We start from the raw sequence: 16091 nt of genomic DNA, 5'->3' as shown, positions 1-16091 counted from the left end.
ATAATTTGCATTTAAACTCTTAAGCTCTTTCATGAATATTTTGACATATTTCATTCTAATGTTTTTCAATTCCAAACAAATTATCACACAAAATAGAGGAGTATCTTATTGGACATATTGAAAGATGTATTTTACTTTATTGATATATTCTAAAGCAGAAGCAGTAGGAAACAAATACCATTATCTACTTTGCTTTCATAAAAAAAATTACAGAAAGCTTTGAGTTGGTTTTGTGATTTTTCTAATTAATTTTTCTAGTAAAATGAAATTACTTTTGGTAACTAAATTGCATCTTTTCCTTACTTATCAACTGTCTCATCCAACATTTTGCATTTATGACAGTTGTAAAAAAATCTGCTACCTGACCGTTTTCCGCCTAATGTAGGGCTGGCAGTAACAAATGTCAATGTGTGCCAGGCAAGCATAATCTGTTTTAAAAGTCCCGGTCCCCCACAGCCTCACCTGAAGGGCCTGCGTGCTTTAGTGTAGTGTTGACGGAGGGGCAGCAGGGGACGGTTCACCATTGGCCTGAGAGACCCAGAGAAACGATGACGCTCTCAATTGAGCCCGTTGCTTATATTCCAAAGTGTACTCCTACTGTAGATTTAGTGACTGCCTGAAGTACATTTTTCAATACTTCAAACTTTATGTAGGATGGGTATAGACCATGAAAAATGATACCAATTAGATATAAACTGTGAAATTTACTCAGAGGTTTGGAGATATAAATATTTTGTCAGTCTGGTACCAACCATTTGGAAATATCCAGCTAATTAACACCAGTTTTTCTCTTCTATAGTTTTTCTTATTTGGTATCCTATAGAATCTATAGACTTAGTCACCATCCGTGTTATAAAAGCATAAATGTATTGATATATTCAAATTTTAATGTTATATTTATGCTCCTGTAGGAGCCCTGGTGGCATAGTGGTTGTGTGTTGGGTTGCTAAGCACAAGATCAACAGTTCAAAACCACCAGCCGCTCCATAGGAGAAAGACAAGACTTTCAAATTCCATAAAGAGTTGTAGCCTTTACCTACAGTGGTAGTCCCACTCTGTCCTATGTGACCACTGTGGGTTGGAACTGACTGACAATGAGTTTTGAGAATAGCTCAGTTCAGCCACTTTTTAAGAAACAATAGTCCTTTCTTTATTCTTACTCATCCAATATATATACTTTACCCCAACCCTCATCAGGGTCCCCATGAGTTCCTGTGCAAGCATGGTAGGAATGCCCTGCTGCTGTGAGGGAATCTTCTTTTAAAGTGGTAAGGGAATCCAGTGTCTCAGCACTGACATTATTCCAGCTTTATTACATTGGTAGGTAGAACTGCATCAGCATTTTACAAGGATCTATTTCCTAGAAAATTATCAGTGGAGAAGATGGGAAGCAATCAAAGAAAATTAGTCACCTGTGTAGGTTTTTCCAACTTCTGTTTGGTTTTGATTTTTTTTCCAAATTACTTTTATTTCAGTAAGCCTTGGGAGAGGGTAAGAAAATTCTGAGCTTTTGCATGCTGAAAAGTCTCATTCGCACATAGAGTTTACTCTTTAGCATAAGATGAAAGCTTTATCACACATAGTTGCAAACCTCTGAACAGTGAGTTTAATCTTTTAAAACACAAATCCTTACACTTCTAAGTATGTGTTTAGATCCTGTGCAAACAGGGTGAGCTTGTGTCTGACCTCCTCTGACTGCATAAGGCCAAGCTGGTTCTTAGAGGCAGAGGTCACACACGCCTCCACCTTTCCACCTTCTTTACCCTAATCTGACACCACTGCCCCTCCCACAGCACTCTCCTTCTCTGCTGGGCTCCGTAATACATTGCAGCTGCTACACAGAACTCACAATACACAGTGCTCTCGATTCTGAGGTTTATTAGGGAAATGAACAGGTCCTCATCAGAAATGGAAGGACAAAGCAACTTCACCAGTCAGGACCCACTCTGGGCCATTCCCACAGGCCCCTCTCTCTCTACTCTCCCTAGCTCTTGGTCTCTCAGCCACGGGTCTCTGGGACCTCTGCTCTGTTTCCACAAATGTTTAAAAACAAAAAAAAAACCTCCTTTAGCACTGATAAATGCCCAGAGGACACCCACTCTGCAAGCCAGCTTCCTGCCTGAAGGCACTCAGCTTCACTCTCTCTGGTCAGAAAGTGTCATTTTCTTAGTGCCCCTGTCTCTGCTCCCGCTGCTTCTCCATGCAGGGGTTTCATGGCTCTACTTTTTTGGTGGTCATGAGATCTTCTGTTCATGCTTCTGAAGTGGCTCACTTTAAACTAAGCAGGATTGTAACACCAAACAGCCCCCACGTTAAGAGCCCCGCACACCTTATGTTCATGGTCCACCCAGTCATTTCTTGGGAATTTTAAAGACTATGGCTAGAAAGAGACATATCAAGTGATGCAACTGTGCCACAGGTCCTTGTGGCCCATGGGTCACATTTAGAGTATATACTGGACCTAATGGCAAGGAATCTTGCTGGTGCCATGGTTAAAGAGCTCGACTGCCAGCTGAAAAGCCAGCATGCCTCTGGAGAGACAGCCATGGGGCAGTGGGCTTCCAGAAAGATGGGCAGCCTTGCAGACCTTATGGAGCAGTTCTACTCTGGCCTGTAGGCTTCCTGTGAATTGGAATTGACCCAGTGGCAGTCAGTAGGTGGTTCTCATGGCAAATTGACACTGTAGCCACTGTTTTACTCATTTTGCATAATTTTTCATTCATTAGAAACAAATCCCTGATGTTAGTCTTCAATTGAAGAACATTTATAGAACGGACTGTGGTGAGGACTTTATAAATAAAACTGTCGCAAGAATCCAAAGGCTTCCAAGAGTTCGTACTCAAAACTAGGATTTTAATTTGAGAAACGCTGAACTAAAGTGTTTACTTTCTTGATTACTAACATGAGGCCAAGGACGCCTTTTGATAGTCTGGTGTTTAAGCACTTGGCTGCTAACCAAAAGGTTGGTGATTCACACCTAATCAGTGACTTCACAGGAGGAGGAAAGAGCTGGAAATCTGCTCCTGTGAATACTGCAGCCTAGACAACCTGTGGGGCGATTCTCGTTGGTCACATTGGTTCACTACAGGCTAAAAATCAAACTCTGTGACATCTACCAATAACAAGAAAGTAAGGCCAGACTCCCGTTTCATAGTGAGATTGTCAACTAGCTGAATCTATCCATTTCCATTTCACTTGAAGTATTTTCATTTTTTAAAATATTTTCTGACTAGACATTTTAACTTTTAACATTACAGATCTGCTTTTAATATTTGTAAGAATTTTAAGATTGTCTGATATAAACCTTCAATGCATAGATATATAAATTGAGGCTCAGAGAAGTTCAGTCAACAGAGCATTTATTTTATCTTGACATTTGAAAGGCAAACTATATGAAATAATTAGAGTTCGTTGTGTCTAACATGAGAGTTTGTTTTATTCGTCTATTGGTTCAACAGGTATCTGGAATATCAGCCATGAGTAGATGGTGTTCTAAAATGTAGACCCTCATGGTCTTGGCAGTGATCAAAGCAAGTTTCCTGCCCTCGAGTTTCTCTTTAGTGAGAAAGAAATACAATAAACATGTAAACAAAATAAAACAAACATGTAAACAAAAAGTGTTGACAAGTGCTTACAAATAATAAAGTAAGTTAAGGGAAGAAAGATTTCTTAGATTAGGGTGGCTTCTTTAGATATGATCAAAATGTATCTTCAGGAATTATAGAAAGTAAGGGGAATAACCTTCAAGGCAGAAAGACAATAACTGGAAAGACACGGGGCTGGAATGCTCCTTAGGTTGGGTTAAATTTATCAAATTTATATCCAAGTTATTTGAGTTATTAAGTCTAAATTTATGAATTCCAAGGCTTTTTCTGAAGTTGTTTGTCAGGCATGTGAAGGGACCGGTGTTCTCAATGCAGGAAGTTATTACTTTTTATTTATATTTTTTAGATGTTGCTAAATTTGCATAAGAAGAGTTGGATGGAAGGCTTGACACTTCAGGACTACAGTGAACATTGTAAACACAATGAATCAGTGGTAAAAGAGATGTTGGAATTAGCCAAGAATTACAATAAGGTAAAATTTACTGTGAGCATTTGGTTCTTACAGTCACTGAGATATATGTGGTTAGACATTAATCATTGTGCAAATATAAATACCTGAAAGTAGAGTGGCCAATTACTTGTACCGGGGCTGGCAAACTTTTTCTGTACGTGGCCAGATAGCAAATCCTTTTTATTTTGTGGACCATCCAATCTGTGGAAACTGAAACTGGGCTGTGGCACGAAAGCGGTCATGGGCAGTGTTCAGAGGAGGACGTGTGGCTGCATTCTGTTAAAACTTCATTCACTGTTCATTGTTGTTTAATGGAACCACTGGCAGGCAAAACGGACGTACTTTGAAAATCTTCTAATTAATTATTCAGGAAGTTTTTTTCGGATACTACACTTGATCTTAGCCAAAAGGCTGAGAAGCAGCATTATATATTACAGTTGGTCTGCTAATGGACTTACGAGGTCAGCAGTTCAAAATCACCCTCTGCTCTGTGGGAGAAAGATGAGACTTTCTACTCCTGTAAAGAGTTACAGCCTCAGAAACCCACAGTTTTCTCATCTGTCCTATAGGATTGCTTATGAGTAGTAATTGACTTGATGGCAGAAAGGTATTTTTTGTTTTAGCTTCTTTTTTTCAGATAGGAAGGAAGGGTATACAGCCATACAAGCCTCTGGACTTCCCTGTGTGTAATTTATCTAAAGAACTTTGCTATTAATACTTAATACATATTTGATGAAAACCTACTGTTACCAGGCAGATACTGGAGCTATGGTGAGAAGCATGACAAATAAGATCTTCAAGGAACTTAACTTTCGGATAGGGAATACAGGAAGCAAATAAATATAGCGTCCTACATTGTGATAGCTACAGCCAAGACATTGTACTTGGTGCTCTGAAGAAAGTAAGCAGGGTGATTCAAAGAAGAGTAAGTAGGGGAGACTACCTTTTATAGGGTACCTTAAAAGTTGTATTTTTTAAAAGTGTTTATTGTGTGTTAAAAATATGTATGACCATAGTAATATTTTTTCTTCCTAGATTTGTGTTCTTTATATTTCTGAAGTTAGAATGAACTCTAGATGTGACTAAAATATATCTTCTATATTTTCCACCTCCTTAGATGAAAACTATCATGAGAAATAGATTTTACCTTTTGATCCAATACATATAAGTGTATGTGGATATGTGTTTGAAAGAAAAGTTTTATGAAATAATATTTACCCTTATTGTTTGTGATGTATTCTATATTTTTCCTTTGCCTCTATTTTAATCTTTATCAGAATGTATATACATGTACATATACCCATCTACATATAGTTTGTCACCCTCTAATGGATTTAGAAAGCCCACTTATATTTATAAATATTTCTTGAAGACGGGGCTTTCTACTCCCATAAAGAGTTAGAGTCTTGGAGGCTCACAAGGACAGTTCTAGCCTGTTCTATGTGGTCACTTTGAGTTGACATCACTCAGTGGCAGTGAGATGTATTTTGTTTGTTTTGACTGCAAATTTAAGTGAGAAATGAAGCTCCTTCTTTTATAGTAAAGCAGGGCCAAAGTCTGCTCCATGTAACATCTTCATGTTCAAACATTCCACACATCACTGCATGGGATCTTTTAGAAATGCAGGCTTCCAGATCCTACTTTTTAGACCTGCTGAATCAGAATCTGTAATTTAACAAGACTTCAGGAGGTATGTATGCTCTTTGAGTGAAGTTGGAAGTTAGGAAAACACTGCCCTATACCATCCCATGTGAAGCTCCTGACTTTGAGTTGAGGTGATGCAAGATGCTGTCTTTGGGAATAATACCATTTAAACTAGACCATGAAACCTGTTAAGATTTGTACAAATTAGAGGAATGTCTATAGGCAAAGCAGAGACTAGGAAAGCATAAGTACCCAGGACATGTGTAGGGAGCAGATTTTGTGGCTAGAGTACTTAGTGCATGAGGGTGAGCAGTGGGGAATAAAAGACTTTAGGTGATTGAAGCCAACAATTTGGAATATCAGAATAGGGGTTAATTTTTTTTTTTTTTGGAGTAGGGGCATGATGAACCTAGTATTAGAAACATAAGTGGACATTAGTATAGAAAAGGTAAGGTTGTAAGTAGAGCATTTGAAATGGAGATTCTGTTTAGGAGGAGCTTTCTGTTATTCACACTGAGGTACTGCATGTCTTGATTGTCCAGTGGCAATGGCAATGGGAACATTAATGGATTTAAAAGTAAAATGGTGTACAAATTGCATAATGAGAGTAACCCAAAGGAGCAGTTCTGGGTTGATTTTGAAGCTCTAGATCTCTACTGGAACAAAAAACCTCACTTTTCTCCCATGGAGCAGTGAATAGGTTTAAACTGCTGACCTTATGCTGCACCCCTAGGGCTTTGCTGTGTGAAGTAGGAGGAATCAAAGATGGATGAGTTCAAGGTTGCCTGCCTAGAGGACTGGAAGAATAGTAGTAACGGTAATATTTCCAATGTCAGTGGAATGATTGGGAAAGGAGATAAGAGTTTCATTTTATACAACTGTTTAAAAATTAGAGACTAAATGTTATTGGTAGGCGCTAAAGCTTAAGTTTTTGGAATCATAGCTAAAAACTATCTTATTTTAAACACATCTTAACAAGATAAATATTAGTCAATATACAGTAAATAAAATTGATCAAGTATAATAAGTATTTTGAGAGAAGAAAGCTTTGAAAGGACGTTGATGGGCTCAGACAAACTAAGTTCCAGCAGCATTTGCTTTGGCTCTGATTAGCATGTCTTGATTTGTATGGTGTTCCCGCTGGGAATTTCCATTGTGCCAGATTGTAGGGGCAGTTATTATCACTATTATTACTTTGTCTTTTTTGGTATATGTTTTTATCCTGCAGATTAGATAAGGGAGAAAAGTATTTTCGTATTTGAATCAAATTCACTTTTATAAATTAAAAAAAATTACTTAAACTATTATTCAGTAGACTCCAAGGAACTATTTTCATTCTATGTAGCATTTCAAGTTTAAATAAGTCCATATTGGCACCACTTCCAGGAAGTAATTTGTTTCTGATGATTATTGCCCATCTTATTTTTTACTTTTAAAATCTTTGTACTACTAAAAATTTTGTAAATTGTGTTTGTAAAATATTTAAGCTGTGATACAAAGGAGTCCAGGTTTGAGAATATAATTCTCACTATGATTGAAAAAGCGTAGCTGGGTTTTTTTTACTAACACTTATGTACCAACTCTGTACAGTGTTCTTTTTAATTGAGTGACATTTTAAATGAAGGTAATTATTATCAGGTGCCAGTTAGTGCTTCTTAAGTAAAAGAAGATTAGAAAATAATTAAATGCCTATGCACCAAGTTCTTAAAATTAAGTTTGACTTCAACACATGCATAGTAATTATTAATCATTTATCTTCTCTACCAAACTGAATTAATACCCACTACTCTATTATTCTTGGTATCCTACTTTATTCATGTGACAATTAATCTGTTTTCTGAAATTGGTGATTACATTTGGTTATATATTTGTAAATGATTACAGGTAAAACAGCATTTTGAGACTGACCTAAAAACAAAAAATTTTTGCCTTGCTTTCAGACATGTAGTCCTGAATATTCTGAGATCTTCTCGTTTACTTTTACTATGGAAATACTGAACTACTCAATACTTAACCTTAATAACCAAAGAAATTTGGATAGTTTTTTTAAATTGTTTTGGGGAGTGTGTGTGCGTGTGTGTGTGTGTATTAGGTGAAGGTTTACAGAGCACACCATAGATTTACATTCAGCAATTCATATACATTCTGATTCAACTCATCCGTTGCAATCTCCTCAATGCACCATCATTTAGCCCATTTCCTCCCCGTGTTTCCTATTCCCTTTCCTTCTTCTTTCTTAACCCTCTGAATCTTGTCCTTGGGGAAATGCTGTCCTTTTGATCCTAAATGACAGTTCTAAAGTGGAGGTGAGTACAGTTCAAGACCTGAAGGATAAAGACCATAGAGTAAGAGTCCCACCAAACTCTTATCTGACCGGTACGCCTAGGGTTTTTTTTTTCTTTTTATGATATTGAGTTCTAGTCCATAGTTTTCACCCATTCTTGGATACTTTTATATGGCTGGATTTTGGTTTCCTCAGTAACAAGTATTAAAGTCTTATTTTGTGTTACTGAAATGAGACAAAGTAATGTATAAATGTAGGGGAAATGGGCCATGGAATCAGTATTTGAATATTATAGGCTTATAACAATAGAAAATCCAAGGAAATGAACTAGGAAAATTATAAAAACTGTTATAATTACTAGCAAACCATTCAATAGAAAACAATTGAAATATAAACTGTCAGAAGCAAATTAGTTCATAATTACCCACTACCATTGAGTTGATTCTAGTTCATAGTAACCGATAAGACAGCATACAACTGCTTCTTTGAGTTTCCCAGACACCAGATCTTTCTGGGATAGGCAGCCTCATTTTTCTCCTTGATGTTGTTGGTGAGTTTGAGCCCCTACCTTGCATTTAGCAACCCAGTTCTTATCCCACAAAATAGCAAAATACTTTCGAATGTACATGTGAAATATGCCAACTATACGAACATACCTAACTTTTTTTACCTAGCTTTTTCAAATAAGACATACCATGTTTCTAAATAGCTGATTTCGTACCATTAGAAAGCTACTTTATAATGTTAAGACCTCCAAACTTCATTTTAATTCCAATAGGAATATCCATATGAAACCATTTTAATAAAGCAGTAATAAATTGGGCAAACGAATTAGAAAACCCTGTGAGTGAAAGAACAAATGGCATTATAAGCATTTAAACTGTAGTAATCAAGGAAAGAACTATAATGGTAAACAGAAATAATTTTTGTTTTATCTTTTGAAATCTTAGAGGGAATAAAATTGTTTGGGAAAAACATACTAATAGTAGGAAAGTAAAGTGATATTATATTCTTGTAATATACTTGAGATTTTTCCATTTTTAATACACCAAAATCTTGAATCTTGCCTGTTCTATATAAAGGATTTATTATGAAAGATAAAATTTCCAAAGTACTAACCTAAAGAAATATTCACAGCCTGCTGTTGATATCAAAATCTAATTGTACAACAGTACAAAACCAGACCTACCATATTACTTTCTGTCCCTTTTCCCAAGATATCTCTATCACAAATACATGTAAACATACTAAAGGAGCAGAATTGAAAGGAAATACTCAAACAGAAACTGGTTCATAAATGCTCACAGCAACATTATTCTCAGTAGCCAAAAGGTAAAAACAACCCAAATATCTTATCAACACATGACTTGATAAACAAAGTGTACACATATGAGGGATACCCCCCCAAAACCGAATCCCTTCACCCCAAAAAGCTGTGTATTTAAATATTTTTTACAAAATAATCTTATCACCTTCAGAGTACTCTCCATTATCACTTAACACATTTGTCAAATCTGTGATTCCCTTCATGGAAACACTTTCAAACTCATCTGTTTGGATGGCTGATGGCACCTCTCTCCTTTTTTTTCCTTCACCTCTTCTATATCATCAAATTACTTTCATGTCCCTCTGCGTTTGCGGAAACAAAAGGAAGTCTCATGGAGTGAGGTCTGAGTAAGGTGCGTCAGGCAAGAGAGGCATGCTGGTTTTTGCCAATAACTGGTGCACTGAGATGGGTCCGTGAGCAGGTGCATTGCCGTGGTGGCAAAACCAGTCTCCTGTCTGCCACAAAGGACATTTTTGTGGCACACTGTGATGCCACAAAATATGCCTTTAAATAGAAAGCTTGAGTAACAGTCTGACCTGGTGGAACAAACTCCAAATGAACTACCTCCCTCACATCACATCCTGTTTGCAGGGTTGGGGGGCACCCTGGGTTGGGTACCCCCTCGTACAAAATGCAATATTATTCCAATGTAAAAAAAAAAAAGTGCCACAGATACTGACTACAACATGAATGCACCTCTAATCTATTACTCAACGTGAAAGAAGCCTGAGGTAAAACACCATAGAGACTGAAGGAAGGCTTGAGTTGGGGGCAGGGTGGAGAAATAAGGAATCCAGGTTTGCCTATAGGGACATGAAAATGTTTCAGAAATAGATGGAGGTGATGGTTTCCTTATGACCCTCAGGTGTTTCCCACTGTGGCACATTTAGCCCCTGTCCTTTCTTTAGGTGTGACAGGACAAAATATAGCCTAACGTCTCCAGTGTTCTTAGAGGCGCGTTCTCTCCTTGCTGGAGTAGGGTAGGATGACGGCAATCATCCGGGTATCTCCACTTTTTCAGTTGTCCGTGTGCTCTCGTTTTCATATTTGACCTTTTAACCTTTGCTTCCACCCTCCCCTGCTTCTCTTGGTTCTTTGAAAACAGCCACCCAGCTGGCCACCTTCTGTACCTCTGCCAGAAGTACCAAGAGTAAGCCTTTTCTATTTATACACCTTTTAAAAATTAGCTATTTTCTTGCCTTAATCATGCTGACAACTTTCATAGTCCTCTTTTTCTTTTCACTTGAAATTCATTGTCTTCTGTAGCTGATCCTTACACATTTCGATTTGCATGTCCAAGTTACTTCAAATCTCCTCGTCCAAAGATGAACAGTGTTGTCTTTTGTCCCTCCTCAGAACAGTTTACTTTACCCATTTTCTTAATAATGATATTCTAATTTTCCTAGATGCTACCTGGCCTTGAATCTTTGGACTGGTCTTTTCTCCTTCTCTTCCACAGCCAGCCTTCTTTCCTTTTTCTCTGTCACCACTCTACATCACATAATCCAGTCTTCCTTTACGGAGGATGTACCTTCATGTGTTCACTCGGAACCCTTCTCTCCAGGGAACCCACAAGGCAAAGTTAAATAAACTTAACTTTCATCATTGCGCCTTGTACATGCTAAAACACGCTTCAGGTCTCAATCATTCCAAAGAGACAAGTAAAATCCAAATAATGAGCTCCTAGAGAGAAAGAACTGTCTTACTCAGAGTGAATATTTTTATTGTACAATTTCATCACTTTATATAAAATGATGAAAATTCCACTGTCGGGGACATGCCTAGAACATACTGTGGTCTTGTAAGGTATTCTGAAAGAGTTCTATATAGTATATAGTAGAAATATTGTTGAAATTAACATGTTATCCCAAGATAATAGTTTCTGATTTCTCCATGTGTAAATATAGGTGAGCTCATCAGGATGGTGTGAATATTCTGTGAACTAATGAAATATTTGTCATAGCACCTATATGGAATAAGCTTAGTGGACGGTAAAACTTACCAACTCCCTTGTTTTAGGATTCCATGTACCTTATTTATATAGTTCTACTCCTACAAGGGAGGCATGTACCTAAGTGCATCGTTCCCCTTGGTATTTGAATAGCCCCACCAATCATTTGGTGGAAATTATATGGACGATGACTAGAAGGGGGGTGTTAAAGAATTCACTGCACCACCCCATCTCTTTAAGGTCTGTAACCAATGGTGTGGCGTTTTATTATGTAGTCAATATATTGACTTGATATAAAGGTCAGGAACTACAAACCCACTGCTGTTGCATCATCTCTAACCTGGTACCCCTGTAAGTCGAGGAGGACTGCCTCGTAGGAGTGTAAGACCGTCATCATGGGGGCAGACTGCTCCACCTTTCTGCTGTGGGGAGTCCTGCAAACCACTTAACCAGTACACTACCAAGGCTCGTTATAAAAATCAAGAAGGAAACAAGATATATTTATCTTGAGATTTATCCGCAGTTATGCTGAAATTCTGAAATGGGTGGAAAATGAACATATACCATTTAGCAGTTTGCTTTCTGCTTGTAAGCAAAAATTGCCATCTATGTGATATCTAAAAGCATTGGCTTATGTGGGAGTGTGACCGTGCTAGAGTAAACAGCGTTAACAGGTCAGAGCTGGTGGCAGGGTTAGGGGTAGGGGTGGGGCAGGGAGCAACCTAAGGAATAGTCAGAAAATGATGGCGTGAGAATATATTGATATGCTGTCATGAAAAGAAAGATTACAGAACTAGAAGAGGAAGCAGATTTTGAGTACCTTAAAAGTATACAGAAAGTTCAAGAACACCAAGTCCATTGGCATAGACCTGGTGGGGCTCCCTGAACGAGTGTCAGCAGCACTCAGTGACTTCGATCCGTATTTGGTAAAGAGGTCACTGCATTGGTGGAGCTGGAGACACAGACATTCCATTTGGGAAACTTGACTATTAACAGAAAAAGAGACTGTTGTTAGTGGATTTAATAAAACGCTATTTAAAGACGGGGTACATCTGAGGGGATTATGATCACACAACAGACCAAATTCCAAGAATTTCTAAGAATTATGCCGACCAAACACGAAGGGACAGCCATCTGGGGGTCTTTGTTGATAAACTGTTAGAAACGTCTCTAGTGTGAATAGCCACAAACATTCTCAGTGCTTTTTGTTGGTTGAGTAAACCGAAGAGCACGATTGCAAAAGCAAATTTTGACGCCAAATCACAGAAGTTGCCATAAACACAGAAGTTCCCTAGTGAGGACACTGCCTGTGCCTGAATGGCATTTGTTTCTACTGCTACCAACGTCTTAATTTCTCCTGGTGACTAGCCAGATTAGAACTATGAATGAAGGCACACTGTCCTTGCCCAGGTGGTGGATGAGATATTGACAACCTGAGGAGATGGAGAAAATGTTTAGGGGCTTGAGGGGATGATCTGGTCTGCCTTATCCTGGATGAGCTGTGCTTGCTCTTTTGTCATAGAGGTTTGCAACCTTAGTACATGCCTGAATCTACAGCTGCTCCCCACTTCCCAGATGGCATTGATGGCTGGGAGTACTTTTTACCATCTGCACTTCTCAAAGAGTTTGTGAACTCTCTTAATTATTGGAAATGGAAAAAAACTAATTGGTAAAGTGGTTAATGGTGTAAAAGATTTACAATTTTTTACTTATATCTTTTTACGTTCTACTTATACTTTAAATGCTTTCTGACCTGTATGTTTTTGTGTCTACCATCTTTGATATTTGCAGTCCTCCAGATTTGCTTCCTAATGACTATTTTGTACATGGATTGGTATTTTGAGCCAAGTTCCAAAACTCTTGCCTCCTTTCAATACTGTGCCATTGTTGGCTTTTACCCAGAACGACTAACACTGAATGGGTGTGGAGTACAAACCAATGCGAATGTTCCATTCATCTGAATAGGCTTTCAAGTCAGTAAAGACTCATGTTGCAATTTGTGAAAGTAATTTAGAAAGAGAAGTTCCTAATGTGTTGTCAGCATTCCCATGAATTTAAAACATCGAGATGGTGGAAGAAGCCATTCCCTATTGGGAAAGACTTTTTATAACTAGCTGAGACTCATAGGAGTGACATCTGACTCTGAAAATGAGCATATTCTCTGTCTGGGGGATTCTAGATTTGGAGTGTTATTAACGTTTTTTCTTTTTTTTGCTTTCAGGTTTCTGAGTCATAAGTGTATTTCCTAATGATATGTTGTAAATAAGTATCCTCTAGTAATTAATGGATACAATCCTGATTCGCCATCTTTTATCTTTAGGCAACTTCTACTGGGGAAAATTCTCTAGATAGTTTGTCCATTTATAAAATTAGACACTTGCCATCTTTGCTCATTTTCAAGTTCTCTGTTTACAAAACTATTAAGAAGGTGTGAAATGCAGCCAAACTTCCCAGTTTATGGGAAATGTCTGATGATTGCCTTTCCTACATGTTCATTGTTCACACATGAAGAAATTTGGCAGCTGTGAGATTATGAAGTTTAGAGTATCCAAGACTAACCCTTACTGGGGTTTTGGTTGCCTGCCTTCTGCTACCATGCCACCTTACCTCCTTTTGTAATCACCTTTATGGTATATCTTAAAGTGGGTGGTCATTTTTTCTTTTTCTTCTTAGTTTTCCGTGTGTCAGGAGGGAATGTACTGCATGTATGCGATGAATAAATAGAGCAGGCGTTCACCTGATGCAGGCCTACCATTCTGACTCAGTGTGACCCTCCAGGACACAGTAAAGTGGCCCCACAGGGGTTCCAAGCCTGTGATCTTTACAGAAACAGACTGCCACCTCTTTCCTCTGCTGGTGGGCCCCGAACTGCTAATCTCTAGGTTAGAAGCTGAATGTTTAAACGTAGAATTCTCAAGAAGTTTTGTGGTGGTTGTATTATTGGAATATAGGGTTAGTGATGACAGCTAATCCAGACTTAATTACTTCAGAATTACTGTGCTAGGTAATTTATGATCACATTACATATAAGAGTGTGTAGGTAACTCCAAATGGTAGAAAGTGGTTTACGTGTGTTATTTTTATTAAGTTTGACTTTTGATTGATGTGACTTTTTAATGCTGGAAACTTCAAATTCTATTTTTTCATGATCAGGAAAGATTGCTAACATGAATAAGATTTTTAAAACTTTTTTATTTTCTGAATACAACATGCAGATGGTCCTCTATATTTGCAAGTTCCACATCTGCAGATTCAACCAACCACTGGTAGACAGTAGGGGAGGGAGGGGGCATTTAAATGATCAGAGCAATCCTTCAACCCTCAAAAGCTAAGAGGGCGATAAAGTGCTATTAAAGTATGTGGGTGTTCATAGATTACATGTAAATTTGAGTACTATGTAGTTTTGCTTAAGACGTTTAAACACCCCAGGATTTTGGTATCTGCAAGAGTCCTGGACCCCACCCCACCCCACCTTGTACTGAGGGATAACTGTATTACTTTAGAGAATAAAATATATGAATTGTTAAGAGAAAACTGGAACAAAAGCCAGCAGCTCTCTTGGTCCTTCGTGCTACTGTGATTGTAAAATAGATATTGGGTGTACTCAGGCTGGGCTGATAAAAAGGGAAGAAAAAATATGGGCGCAGAGGGAGAATTGTGGAAGGAGGAAGAGGGGAGGAAAAGGAACCAGACTAGTTAGTACGCCATGCTGTAAGTGGTTACTGTGGGTACCGCCAGTCTCCGTCTCGTCATCCCTCACAGAATGGTTTCCAGATGGTTAAACACTACCTGTGAGGCCCTGGGTTAGGCACGAGGCTGCTCTGAGGAAAGGTGACGCTGCTCCCAGAAAGATGGCGGACTCTGAAGTCCTTTGTGGGGTCGCTCCGAGTTGGAATTGAGGTGGTGGCAGTGCTGTTTGGGGGAGTGTGGAGGAGTGGGCCACTGTTGTGTTTTTATTGCTGTCTACATATTTCTTAAGTCACTTCTCGATTAGCAGAATAGCTTATTAAATAAAATGTTTAAATTGTGCTCATTATTTTCCTCTGCAGTAGGGAAAAGTAAATTTAGAACTTAAAACTGTTGTCCTGTGTGTTCGATTCACAGGCTGTAGAGGAAGAGGATAAGATGACACCTGAACAGCTGGCAATAAAGAATGTTGGCAAGCAGGTGAGTGGGCGGGGATGGGTTAGCAGTCACAGTCACGGGCTTTTTGTAGAGTTAAAACTGTATTAGGCCTATATGATTTTTGTTCTCTGTCATATAAATATAATACTAATTTTAAAATCACTGTATTATGTCAGACTATCATATATATATCTCGAAGTAAATCACAAGAAATAATTCCAGTGATGAAAGTTACATTTATGAGGTACTGTCTTATGTGAAAATGTGCTACAAATAGGTTCAAAAATATGTGTCCTGGGTTAATTTTTCAAATGTTAATTGTTATTTTTTGACAGGTCAGTGGAAGTAATGAAATAATAGAATTACTTAACCTGCAATTTCTTTTTTTTCATGTTCCCCTATGTGGTGAATTTGATTGTGTTGTACATAGGGTCACTGAGTTGGCGCCAACTTGATGGCCCCTGACAACAACACTTTTAGCATCATATAGGAACCGTTATGTAGGTAATACTCCTGGGAAAACGTAGGGCCACATTGAATTGTACTCAGGATTTGCTCTTTCACCTTTTCAAGAGGAAATGTGTATATTTAGTCCCTACTATCTGAGGGTGGGGGGAGCATTTCAACCAATTAAAGGAACCTACAGATTAATTAGACTGTTTTTAAAGAATGTTGATTACATTTTTTTCTTTTCATGGAACATG

At 38.2% G+C, this 16091-nt stretch overlaps 1 protein-coding gene and 1 pseudogene across 1 annotated transcript in view; one reads left to right on the top strand and one right to left on the bottom strand.

Annotated features, from left to right (window-relative positions):
* The window catches only part of PSMD14 (proteasome 26S subunit, non-ATPase 14), a 98504-nt gene that overhangs the window by 80453 nt on the left and 1960 nt on the right, over nucleotides 1-16091 (top strand). The window contains exons 10-11 of the mRNA XM_075529551.1: nucleotides 3952-4077; nucleotides 15367-15429. Of these exons, the coding sequence (XP_075385666.1) occupies nucleotides 3952-4077; nucleotides 15367-15429 (189 nt within the window). The remainder of the gene's footprint in view (nucleotides 1-3951; nucleotides 4078-15366; nucleotides 15430-16091) is intronic.
* Nucleotides 4312-4479, bottom strand: LOC142425055 (U2 spliceosomal RNA; annotated as a pseudogene).

The sequence above is a fragment of the Tenrec ecaudatus genome, chromosome 13 (assembly GCF_050624435.1).
Source record: "Tenrec ecaudatus isolate mTenEca1 chromosome 13, mTenEca1.hap1, whole genome shotgun sequence".
Taxonomy (NCBI): Eukaryota; Metazoa; Chordata; class Mammalia; order Afrosoricida; family Tenrecidae; genus Tenrec; species Tenrec ecaudatus.
The sequence above is the reverse complement of the archived record's forward strand: the minus strand, read 5'-3'. Positions and strand labels throughout refer to the sequence as shown.